The 11,975-nt window shown below is 41.2% G+C and overlaps 1 protein-coding gene and 1 long non-coding RNA gene across 2 annotated transcripts in view; one reads left to right on the top strand and one right to left on the bottom strand.

The window, feature by feature from the left end:
* Positions 1-409: 409 nt before the first annotated feature.
* LOC140247735 (uncharacterized) overlaps positions 410-11,975 on the top strand; it is a 34,081-nt gene continuing 22,515 nt past the window's right edge. Inside the window, exon 1 of the long non-coding RNA XR_011902759.1 lies at positions 410-510. This is a non-coding gene — a long non-coding RNA (uncharacterized lncRNA). The remainder of the gene's footprint in view (positions 511-11,975) is intronic.
* On the bottom strand, positions 1,110-11,708 carry LOC140247722 (serpin B12-like). The gene is made up of 8 exons (XM_072327600.1): positions 11,635-11,708; positions 7,100-7,275; positions 5,613-5,726; positions 5,140-5,271; positions 4,758-4,875; positions 3,621-3,763; positions 2,283-2,453; positions 1,110-2,186 (listed from the first exon to the last, which is right to left on the bottom strand). The coding sequence occupies exons 2-8, from the start codon at positions 7,265-7,267 to the stop codon at positions 1,782-1,784; spliced, it is 1,251 nt and encodes a 416-aa protein (XP_072183701.1). The 5' UTR covers positions 7,268-7,275; positions 11,635-11,708; the 3' UTR covers positions 1,110-1,781.

Below are 11,975 nucleotides of genomic sequence, written 5' to 3'. Positions count from 1 at the left end.
GGAGTGCCATATCCTTATTTTGAGTGTTGCTTCTCCTTCCGGAATTTATCTGTAGTTCTGTATATTAAAAATGTTCTTCACTAGTTCTCCAATACATATACTTGGAAAAATACTGTTCGAAAATCTGATTTCTGAATCTGTTTTTCAGAAGGCCTATGAAGTCAGTGATGACTTGCCTTTTTATAGGACACAAAGGACAAGTTGTCGAACATTAGTTAGTTAAACCTCATGTAGAACTCCGTGAAGAAGACAATACTCATGTTAAACCAGCGACTTAACAGTTGTGTCTGTCAGTCAGCTGCTAATTCTGTTTTTCTCTGATTGTCTTGCAGACTAAAACATTTTTCAGGTAATGTGTGACTGTGATTTCTTTTGCTTACGTTGCCCTTTTCAAAACTTTTCTTTATTCCTCAGGGCTGGAGAGACCTGTATATCTATATAAATGCATCTCAGATCATTACACTTCACCAGAAAGCAGAACTCAAGGAAGAAAACTGATCACTTCACTATGTAAGTAATTAACCTTCTTTAGAAATGTGTGTTTCAACATCTCATTCCTGCAGACACCATGCATACAAAACTCCCTCTGGTGTCGTTCAAAATTGTGGGTACTTAGAAAAGGTTGTCCAGACAGGTTGTGAAGTCTGCATGCTTGGAGATTCTCAAAAGCCCTCTGGACATGGTCCTGGGCAATGTGCTGTATGTAGCCCTGCCTGAACAAGAGAGTTGGACAAAATGTCCTCCAGGGGTCCCTTGTAACACCAACCATGCTGTGATTCTTTAAGGGAGGATTTATTTTCAAAAAAAGAATGCCAAAAAGTCCTTTAAAAAGAGGTTCAAAGTCTTGCCTTCCCACATACTCAATTGCTGTTGTAATCAACTCTCGTACTAGATATGTTCATGAGGCGTAGTCTTGTTGTTTCCCTGAGTGTTCCTACTGTTGCTACCATAAAAAAAATAAAAACTAAAAAATAACACTGTCCACTAATGTGGAAAAAATTGAGGTCTTGTGAAACAGGTACTTATTCCATCTACCTTCCAGTTGATGAGTTGGTACTTCAGATGCAGGCTTATATCGAAACAAATAAATGAAACCAAAGCTGCTGCTTGCATATATGTTTTATATGGCACAAGGATAGACCCAGCATACATCATGGGGAGAAAGCAGTACAGTTGTCAGTAAGTACGTGAATTTGCTGTATTTCCTGCTTGCTTGTGACTGCTGCTAAAGGAAAGGGAATTATCAAAGTGAGACCTCCACTGTGCAAAGGATTTGCCACAAACACAGAGTATGTATAAGCACAAAGCATCTCCAAAGCCCCTCTCTGCTATTCAAGACCCACCTGGCAGGAAATCAAAAACTACAGAGAAAATAAAAATACTCCAGTTTTGCTGGCAGTTACTGAAAATTGTTACAAACAGTTCTCCTCAAGTAGCAGCATAGAAGTTCCACCTTTGCCAGACAAAGAGCGTACTACATTACATGGCTATACTGGAGAACTGTAGGCTATGCAGGAGTGTATGTCCGCCTTGAGGAAACAAAATGTTCTTCATATCCAGTCAGGTTAAGGGAAAATTTACTCCTGTTTTAGATTCAGATCAATATTTTCCATTCAAGGCGCATAATGGAAGGGCATCCAATTGATGGTTCTAGGCTAAGTTGGTTGCAATGATTACTTTGGTCTACGATCATTCATAGGATTAAGAAGGTTCAGGGGGAAAAGCAGTATTTCTGATTCTCATCCAGGTTTTTCTTGCAGTGCTAGAAGATAACTCTCATTTTAAGGTGAGCAGAATTTACCAAAGAAAAGAATGCTATTTGTGAGATTGTGCCAAATAAAGAATAAAAAAGGACGGTCAGCCATAAACACCTCTACAAGGGGAAGAGACCTCCTCACAATGGTAGCTCCTGTAGCAGCTGCTGCTGTAGTGCCCTCCTCACTGACTTCCACATAAGCCTTATGGACAATGTTTGACAACACCAGGGATTTCTCAGATGACAGTGCAGAAAGATCAGCTTTGGATTCAGTGAAGATGTCGGTCATTCCCATTTCTTTTAATACCTCATTGAGGTTAAAGGTGCCTTCGAGCTTGAATCGGGGCAGGTACACCTCTACAGTCGTCTCAAACATATGTTCAGAAGAGAGCCACAGCATTAAGTTTTCATAGGTCATTGTGCTTTCGGTCTAGAAGATGGGGAAATAAACAAGATTAGATTTTTGCCCAGCTTTAATTCAGACAACCAGCTTTCAGACCAGCTTAGCCGCAGTCCTCAGCCTTACCTGTTCCAGCCCACTGGTAGATCCATCTTCTTTGTCTCCTGGCAGTAGGATGAACATGCTCAGCAGCTTCTGAGCATAAGGGATTTCAAGCACCTGAGTTCCCAGCTCCTCGATATAGCCTAATTTAAATGTGCCTTTCTGATACATCATCTCTACTGGCTTTCTCTCATTCTATTTAAAAGAAATTGGAATGATCACACAAGCAATAGTCCTTGATGTTTAAAATTCAGGTGCTGTTTTTATGTTTGCAGCAATAACTGTTATAAAGCTACACATTTTTCTTTATTTTGTTGCACATACAATGACACATAAAACATCAGTTTTACCATTCATGTATAAAGGAGATAGTTCTCTGGGGGGCAAAATAAAACAAAGCAATTTCCCTGCAACTGACCAGATAGTGAAGTGGTTTAATGCTGTTACTCTGCAGCCAAAGAAGGTGATGCTTATGGGATTTGCATGTCCTGGTTTGGAATGGGATAAGGAAGAAATGGTACTGCAGGAACCAGGTTGCCATATATGAGGTAGATGTTTTAGGCAGGAAGCAATAGACAGATTAAGAGCAAAATCAGATCATAAGAGCGTATCATCTCATGTTCTTCTAGGTCTTTTAATTCTCACTTTCTTTTGTGATGAGTTTGTTCAAATCCTGTGTAAAGGCCCAAGATTCATTTCACCATTAGCTAAATTCTTACGTACCTTCTAGATCAGCAAAATTATTTTAGTAGAAAACAGTATTATTTGGTGCATGAAGAAAAGTATATGCAGATTCTTACCCTATTTCATAATTTCTGTGACTGCAGCATTACTCCAAATGTTCCTCCCTATAGTCCATTTTCACTATTCATACTCAAAGGCTTATTTCAAGTAAAATATTTAAGGGACCAAAATTATACTTGTGTCTTAGTAAATTGCAGTGCAACAGTATAACTAGCAACACTAAATTGTATGGGATGCATAAAAGCCAGGATGGCCCCTTGGAACCTGTATGAAATTAGATCTTTGCAACTGGCTTCTATCAGTGACAACTGCCCATAGTGACTATGATGATCGAAAGTGCTGATCAGGGCTAACACTTTGTGTTTCGCCAGCTGTTGAAACAAAATATGCTGAGTTGTTGCAACTTCCGAGACTTGCAGGTTTTTTTCAGTAAGGATTATGGCTTTCTTTAGAAAGCCTTCCTGCTGTCTCTACCCAACAGGATAAAAAGGTTCAGTTCCCAGCACACCCATGCCTACCTCACAGCACAGCTGAAAGCCCCCAACTTTGTATTTCTGTATCATGCTTACTCCAGTGCGAGGTTAAATCATGCTATGATTTATAGAATGCGTTGTGTACCTGATGCAGTTTAAAATCTCTCTGTACTGTATTTTTCGCATCAAACTTGTGTTCCCAGGATGCTTTGAAGTAGATTGCATTCGCCAGCACCAGAACGGCATGAGAGTCAATCACGCCTGGAGCAAAAAGTTCCTTGATTTTACCTGGAGGAAATTTTAGAAAACAGAGAGGTGTTTATTAGTTGTTATTAAGACTCTGGATTGAGATTCAATTACTTAGTCTGTGAACCTAGCTGTAGAGTGCCTTAGAAATCCAACCCGTTGTTTCTTCACAGAACAGGGATAGTACAAGCAAAGAAATGATGAATTCCTCAGCACTGTTACCTAGAACTGGCCTTTTTGGAAGAGGAAGGGGCACAGGACCATCAAATTAGCCAACTGTGGGTTCAGTGGCAAAATGAATGTGCCAGGTTGCACCTGTCCACAGTAAAAAGCGCAGCACCATTAATTCTCCGTTTCAGTTTACATGAGGGTGTCTTTCCCTTTACACTTTTTTTTCTGTACAGAGGTTGATGTAGGATTTCCTAAGTGAACAGGCTTTGTACAGGCACACAGAGCAATGATGGTCTGATTAGTCGCAGGCTGTTCTGTCAGCACAAGGACAGGTTAGGTCAGGATATGCCTGTAAAGGGCAGGTGATGGTGAATCTCTCTGGTGGTCACATCACCCATCCATGTTAGCATTGCTCTGTGTGCAACCAGGTCCTGAGGTATCTTCTCTCTTTACTGTGTTATTTATTCCCAGTCTCACTGTGAAGCTCATAACTTCCATCCCCTGCTTTCCTGTACCTACAGTGTTGGCTATTTCCAGAAGCAGTTATTGTATTTTATTGATCTATTAATCTATTTTATTAATCTATTTTATTAATCTAACAGTACCCTTGGAGGTGCTGTTGCAGTTATCTTGCTAGGCATGTAGGTAGGAGTACAGCAGTATGTGACAACAAATACATCTTTAATTCAGAAATAGTTTAGCTGATAGATGACTCTAAAGAATGAATGGGAACAACAGGCTATCTTTGAAATGCATAAGAAACATAGAAACATGAACAGGACTTATCACATGCTGAAGTCTTTTTGAAGGAGCACTGGAAGAGGGAAAAGATAGATAGCACAGCTGCAGTTTTGCTTTATTTTACCTTGTGTCTCACTTTCAACCCAATCATTAATTTTTAGCCTGCTTGCTTCAAGTGCCCTTTGAAAGTCCATTGTTTCAAGGGCTGCTCTGTATAGTTCCTTACTGCACATCAGATATTTCTGTAAAGCAGAATAAAGACCGTGCATTAGCCAAACCTGTTCAGAGCTTATTCTCTTTACCACGAAGTCAGCAACTCAGAAATGTTTTAGAAATTATGAGGGTCTTCTTGACTGAATAAGACAAAATTTGGCTTTGGAAACATCAACTATCAGAAGCTGAATCAGATCATCTGTGAAGAAGAGATCATTATTGTGTCTTTCTTATTATTTATCTACAGTTTTCCCTCTAGACAACAAGCCACAGAGGTTACAAGGTTATCTTACCTGCTTCGGTTCAAATCCTTGTTGGATAAAGAGGTTGTTAGCCAGGCTTAAAACGTAGTCTTTGCCAAGGTTTTGCAGTTGTAGAAGCAGTGAATGGAATGCTTCATGGTTAAGATCCCCATCTGTGTTACACTAGGAATATTTCAAACACACTAGTTACAAAGGTTCCTCCGTATAGCCTTGGTTGTTAATCTGCATCCTTATTAGATTGTAATGTAGGGCTAGCTCCCATTATTTTTATATTTAAATTCGTCTAATCTAAGCTTTGTGGCCTGATCTTCCTTCTGGTGGGGGCTTTGGATTTGATTTTATGGAAGACTTGGCTGGTAACGAGGTAACACCTGTAGAGCGTAGTGGATCAGGCAGACGTTGTGAGTGGGATCTTGACTCCCTCCAGTGGCAGAGTGTGGTGCTTTACAACTAGTAGGCTACAGTGAAGTGAAAGAAAGGCTCTTGTACTACAAAAGACATACCAGAGAGGGGGAAGACTCTCTTTCCTGGCTTAGTTCAGACTTGTTTTCTGGGACTACACCTTCAAGTTCAGTTTCAAGGCTTGTAGTTCCTGCAGCATCGCTGATGTGGAGAACCTGCAGTTGGAAAGGTCAAACGATGACAGTTTTAACTGGGATAAAGATGTTTTCCATGTTTGAAAGATTTACTGGGCTGTCTCAGATAAATAATGTAGATTTATTAAAGATATCATAGAAAGGTTTGGGTTGGAAGGGACCTCAAAGCCCACACAGCCCCAACCCCGTGCTGTGGGCAGGGCTGCCACCACCAGCTCAGGCTGTCCAGGGGTCCATCCAACCCAGCCTTGAGCACCTCCAGGGATGGGGCACCACAGCTTCTCTGGGCAGCCTGTGCTGGTGCCTCAGTACCCTCTGTGTGAAGAATATACACCTAACATCTCACCTAAATTTCCCCTCTTTCAGTTTGAAGCCATTCCCTCTTGTTCCATCACTATCAGACTGTGTAAAAAGTCTGTCCTCCTCCTGCCTATGAGCTCTCTTTGAGTATTTTCCCTTCATACTTTATCAGCTGCAGTCAGACTGGAAGGACAGAATGGAATGTGTCCAGTATCCATATTCAAATTCACATTTCTTTATTAGTGAATCAGGAAAAACTTTCTTTTAGTCCCCCAAAATGCTACTTTCCAATACCTCAATATTTGTTATATTTGATTTGTATTTTTATTGCTAAAGTTGCCTTAAATTTCAAAATGAAAAGCCGCCTCAGGCAAAGAGACAAAAATATTTTGCTTTGCAAGCATCATAATTAGCCGTATGCAATTATTCCTAATCTTTGTACCAGCTCAGGAAACATATCGAAGGCATAGGGCTCTTGATGGAAATTGGACCTTGTTTCCAATGTGCAAACATCTCACTGGAAAATTCTGCAGTGTTTCTCCATAGTGATATTGTTGCAGCATACAAAGACTTAAGCTCTTTTTTTTGAGAGTACTCCATCTCCATTGCTTTCCTAAACTAAGCAAGAGTCCCTCAGAACCTCATAAGGAGAACGTGTCTCCCTTGGCAGCAGCTGACCTATGGCAGTATTATAATACGGAGAACAAAGATCCACCAGGACACAGCCAGAGCCAGCTACTGCCTTATGCTGTGTGTACAGTAGAAGAATTGGTCACTTACTGCTCTCAGAAACAATAAGAAATAAAAGATCATACAGCTTGCATTGCAGGGTGTAATAGGCATAGTGACCAGCGGAACAGACTTCTGCATGCCCTCCCTGTTCCCCCAGGCCCTGTGTACTCTGTAGGTGAGATGTTTTGAATCATCTGAATGTCACAAGGGATCACAGCACACCAAGCACTACTCTCGAGGCTGCAGATGAGCCTGTGTTTATCCTTGTTTCCTAAGCATGCAAGTTGTGCTGCAAAGCCCAACATTGCCACTGGGAGAACAACAAGTTATGTGAAAGCTCAGAACATTTCAGCAGTACTTACCTTTTTTATCTGAGCAGCAGTGTTGTTTTCTGCCCCTAGAAGGAGCAGGCCAAGGGAACTAGAGATGCTCACTGGAGAGAAGACAATGTTTTGGCCTTCTGCTGTTCTGTTGACTTTATTGTAGAGATCAAGGGAAAACTCAGTAATCATTCTAGAAACGGAGCCCATTGTGAAGCCTGCAGCTTATTGAGAACAAAAAGAGAAAGGAGAAATATGAATCAGCTGATTGCTTAGCTGTATCACACCGTGAAATATCTGTCTGCCTTAAAATCATCCCATAGTTGGTTGCTAAACAGTAGAAATGTGCTGAAATCTGAGTTTGAAATAGCCAGTTTTGCACACATCTATCAATTCCCACTCATGTGGATACAGCAGGATCTGGAAAGAGGCCTCAATACTCATGTCATATGGGAATTCCTTAGAAAGAATTGTTTTTCCATCTTATCCCACAATGTATCTGATTTCTTCCAAAAGAGAGTTTCCCATGGTCTATCTTACTTGTTCTTATATGTAAGCAAAAGGTTGTGGTATTAAATCAGTCAGCTGTGGATTTCCTTCTACAAACTAGTTTGATGTATATCATCGCATCAACTCTTTCCTCTTGTTACAACATGATTAGCGACAGATAGGGGTGACAGAAACTACACAGGCATCTAACCACATCTGGTAATCTGAGCTGCGGTGTGGAGGATTCAAACAAATTCAAATAAAACTCCTAGTAATTATTTTCAGCTATGAAGAAGGAACATGAACAGCTGTGGATGCTACTACCTATGGAAACATGCACTGTTTGCAGTATACTTCGTGTCTCCTCATTGATTTGATAGGAACCACTGATTCAGAATGGATAAACAATGGCAGTTTCCCAATAAAGCAATAGCTCAGCAGCCCCAGAAAGTCTGTAAGCTTCCTGTTCAATGGCAGGACAAGATCTGTCTCATTCTTTTCTCTTGTACTGGAAATACAGCAGTCTGATGCCTTTCCTATGGGTCATTGAATCCACCCTGGTAAGAAGAACTTGGGATGAAGTTTCAGCTTGATCTTTTCATGAAGAATGCCATCTGGAAAAAAAAAAAAGGGGGGGGGGGGGAGGGGGGAAGTTGGGGACTTTTAAGAAGCCCTTATCAGTCCTTCAGGGAAATAACTGCAAAGCTGTTGTGTGGATAGCAGTGGAGTACTCAAGTTTTTCCTCAATATATGCCATTAAAAAACCACATCAATTTTAGTGTCAAACAAAGGATGTTCTGGACAGCACACCAGAGAGATGTAAGAAAAGCAAAGCATATGCTCTTGGCTGTTTGCAGACATAAGTAACTGTGGTCTGTGTTCCAGAAAGATATTTAGTTAGGCACACATAGTGCAATGTGGAGAGAAAGCACTCAGGTCAGGGTGGTTGTAACTTTCAGCTTGCATTGGGACAAGAACTACTCAGTGCTGTGCACTGACTGCAAGGATGCAGAGTGCACACTGCCTCTCATTCAGGTATGAGACATGCAGGAAATTTGCATGAGAAGCAGGGACACAGGCACCAAAAGTTATCAGGGTGTGAGAAGTTGCTGTGGCTCTGCTGAGATGCAGCATGTTGTCTGTGCAAGCAGTTTAGCTTGCAGCAAATGCCAGACAATGGGAATGAACTTAGCCCAAAAGAAGAAAAAGGCTTAGCTTAAGATAGATTGATAGGAAAATCAAGTTGCTGAATATACGAAGGTGCTGATACGTGGTGAGTGCGGGCATCTATTTCCTTTTACCTAGCTTGAAATAGAAAGTTTGTCTATGTTTCATTCTAAGATACTCGTTTCACCCTGACATGCAGTAGTACTTCATAGGAAAGCTTAACATAAGTGGGTAGTCATCCTACCACAAGAAAAAGACATCGCAGTAATCATTTGTCTTCTCTTCCACCTTTGTTAGCTATTATTCACAACCTTCTGAAAACAGAACTCAGCACTTCTTTTATGTTAATGTCTGTGTTGCTCCACTTTCACAGCTGGTGAAAGATCTGAAATGAATCTGGGCGGTTGTTTACTGTGAATGTAGGTCAGGATGCATGTTGTAGGTGTGTCCAGACCTCAGAAGGCACTGAGGAGACAACAGGAGCTAATGAACTTCCTCAACAGAAGGGAGGCACCTCCACCCCAACCCACAGGGAAAGAACCAACCACCAAGCACAAAGGGAGAGCCTGAGAGCTGGAAGCAGGTTTTAAAGGCAAGCGTCTGGCGTACAGAGGTGTCCACGCCTTTAGAAAAAGCAGCAGACTGTCTTCAGAGTGACGTCCAGGTACAACCACTACCACCAGTTCCATGGCTTCATGTGAGCTATTTACAGGGCTACCCCAGAAAGGCAAAGCAACAGTAAAGGGAGAAGGAATGTGGGCTGGAGAAGGAACTTTCTTACTAGAGAACCAAAGGATTTAGTGAACTTTCGTAATGGATATTTGGGGAGGGAGAATGTATAGGTATGATTCCACATCCCTAAGCCATGCTTATGATCTCTGTAATCATTTGTTGGTGAGAGTTTTTCAGCCACCACAAGGACAAAGTAGCTTGGAGAACACCTAGATGTTGGACAACAAATGGAAATGGTATGTTTAAAAGATCTTGGAGTGGAAAGGAGAGAAAATAGAAGATCAAAAGAAGTGTTCCAGGAAGATCACAGCTGTTGTTCTGCACCAGACAAACTGTTTGCACAGAACATTAGCAGTTGTGCAGAGGCAGCAAGCAGGGCTGTGGTTTTATGGCTGATGAAGGGAGGTGCTTTGCATGATGGCTCAGTAGCTCTTAACACAGTCTGGGAGATGGAATTGCTGGTGTTGTTATACATGAGCTGGGAGCTACCCAGGAAAAGAGCCTCCTTCTATAGAAACCACTCTATGCCAAAAGCCTCATAAAGGTAACAAATTGTTTCCATGGCTCTGTGAAGTGAAAAATGCTCCTTTTCTATAGCTATTCATGCTCTGTTCTCTCTGTAGAGCTTGTTCTAGGCTGAAGATGAAATCAAGGCAAAATTTCTCAAAGAATGAGAAGGTATGCTCAAAGCTATCATAATTAATAGATGTGGTACCTAACATTATGCAGTCAACAGGAGGAGGTAGTAAATGTGGATGTAGATGTGGATGCTAGAAGATTGGTAGCCTGGTTTGTAAGGCAATTCTATATGTAGAAAGGGAAAGCAAGAAAAAACCTGTTTTCCCTGATGCTGCATGACAATTTCAATTGCACGCTTACTCTTCTTGTCATTAAAGTGTTTTAATGTACATTTATTTCTCACAAGCAAAGGAAGAGAGAAATGATATGTGTCTACCCTAGAAAAGGAGAGTGTGACATAACACAGCATCTTCACATAAAAAAGCTACGGTTGGTAGAAGTTACTTTCTTATTTTTTATCACCGTTCATACAAAAACTTTCAAAGTGTTTCCGTGGCTTTTTGGGCTTAAAGTGACACGGCAAGTAGGAAAAATGAAATTTCCTTTAACACAGAAATTCTTACCGTCCTCATGCAACACAGAACATTTCCAAAGCAATGCGCTTTAAATTAAAACCCAATACATTTCAGCACAAAATATCTTTTCTAGAGAAATTACGCCACCAAGTCCATCTCCCAACCAACTTAGCCCCTCATGCTGCTCGTCTTATGCAGGAAAGGGCTTTTCCTGACTGGTTCTGTTATTTTGCATCAGTACCTCCAGGATGTATCTTTTCTGCTTCTTTCTAGGCTGATTATTCCTGCTTGAACAGGCGTGGATGTACATTGGCCATAGAGTGGCAAGCTATTTGTTATGCCAATGTGTAGTTAGATAAACTGCTCAACAAATTTTTGAACACCACTGCCAAAGCCAGGAGCAAATATGTTGATAGTGAAGCATCCTCATTACCAAAACAAAATCTGAAGAATACTCCACCCTTCCTATTATATACAGCCATTGTTTAACAACGTAAACAATCCTGGCAGCACAGACCAGGGTTCAGAGGAAACACCCAAGCACACAACCAAAGAGTTGCATGCCCTCTCTTGTCTAGTGAACATTATAAGGCTTTTCCTTGTGCCGTGGAAATCTGAGTGAAGAAGGTATATTAACCTGTTTCTGTTAATTTACCCAGATGATCAGCACCATCGCTTCTCATAAAGCCCATTTTTTTAGAGTGAGTTGGGTTGTTCTAAAACAGCCCTTTGTCCCTTCTGTTGATGTAGGCAGAGAAACATCTGCATGTGGTATAAATCTCTCAGTCTGTGGCAGTTATAGCTCTCCAAGCAGGTAGAGAGGACCTAGGGAAATTTCAGTCAAAAGTCTGAGGAATGTAGGCAGGCATCTTTAGATTCACAACTTTGGGCATGTGTTCCTAAATTCCCAGCCTCACCCCAGAGAAGACCACCTCCCTTCATGAAGACCACCCAAATTTTACCAGTGTCTTTTGTTCTCTCCAGCCTATGGAAGTACCTCCCCCTTTGCCCCATCTGAAAACATGAAGTTTATCAATTTTTAGACTGATTTGGATCTGCTCCCCCCCAAAAAAATATAATAATAATAATGTTTACCTTCTTACGCAAAGAGGTCAAATGAAGAACACAACAGCTGAGCTCTGGAGCACCTTCCTGTGTATATTATAAATTTCTTCCACTCTCTTGTGGGAAAATTCAGTCTCTAGACAACTGTTGATAAAGGCTGCATGTTGTAATTTCATGCAAATGTCATCATGCAGTTTCCTGCAGAAGACCAGGAAACCTATATCTAGCAATGTGCTTGCAGCATTTCGCTCAAAGCTGCCCGACTAGTTTGGTAGGAGGCATCCTGGCAACATCTCCTGACTGCAAAGTCAAGTCACCCTTAGCTGGAAAACAGCATTAACACTGGAGATCCATGGCTGTAGTGCTGTGTA

Source organism: Excalfactoria chinensis, chromosome 2 (genome assembly GCF_039878825.1).
Source record: "Excalfactoria chinensis isolate bCotChi1 chromosome 2, bCotChi1.hap2, whole genome shotgun sequence".
Classification (NCBI taxonomy): domain Eukaryota; kingdom Metazoa; phylum Chordata; class Aves; order Galliformes; family Phasianidae; genus Excalfactoria; species Excalfactoria chinensis.
Note: the sequence above shows the minus strand (reverse complement) of the source record. Positions and strands in the feature narration are given on the sequence as shown.

Coding starts and splice junctions, on each gene's coding strand:
- LOC140247722 (XM_072327600.1), bottom strand. CDS start 7,267: ATGGGCTCCGTTTCTAGAATGATTACTGAGTTTTCCCTTGATCTCTAC. Junction 2,454..3,620: donor GAGATTTTAAACTGCATCAG/GTACACAACGCA, acceptor TCTTTTAAATAG/AATGAGAGAAAGCCAGTAGA. Junction 2,187..2,282: donor CTACCAGTGGGCTGGAACAG/GTAAGGCTGAGG, acceptor CCCATCTTCTAG/ACCGAAAGCACAATGACCTA.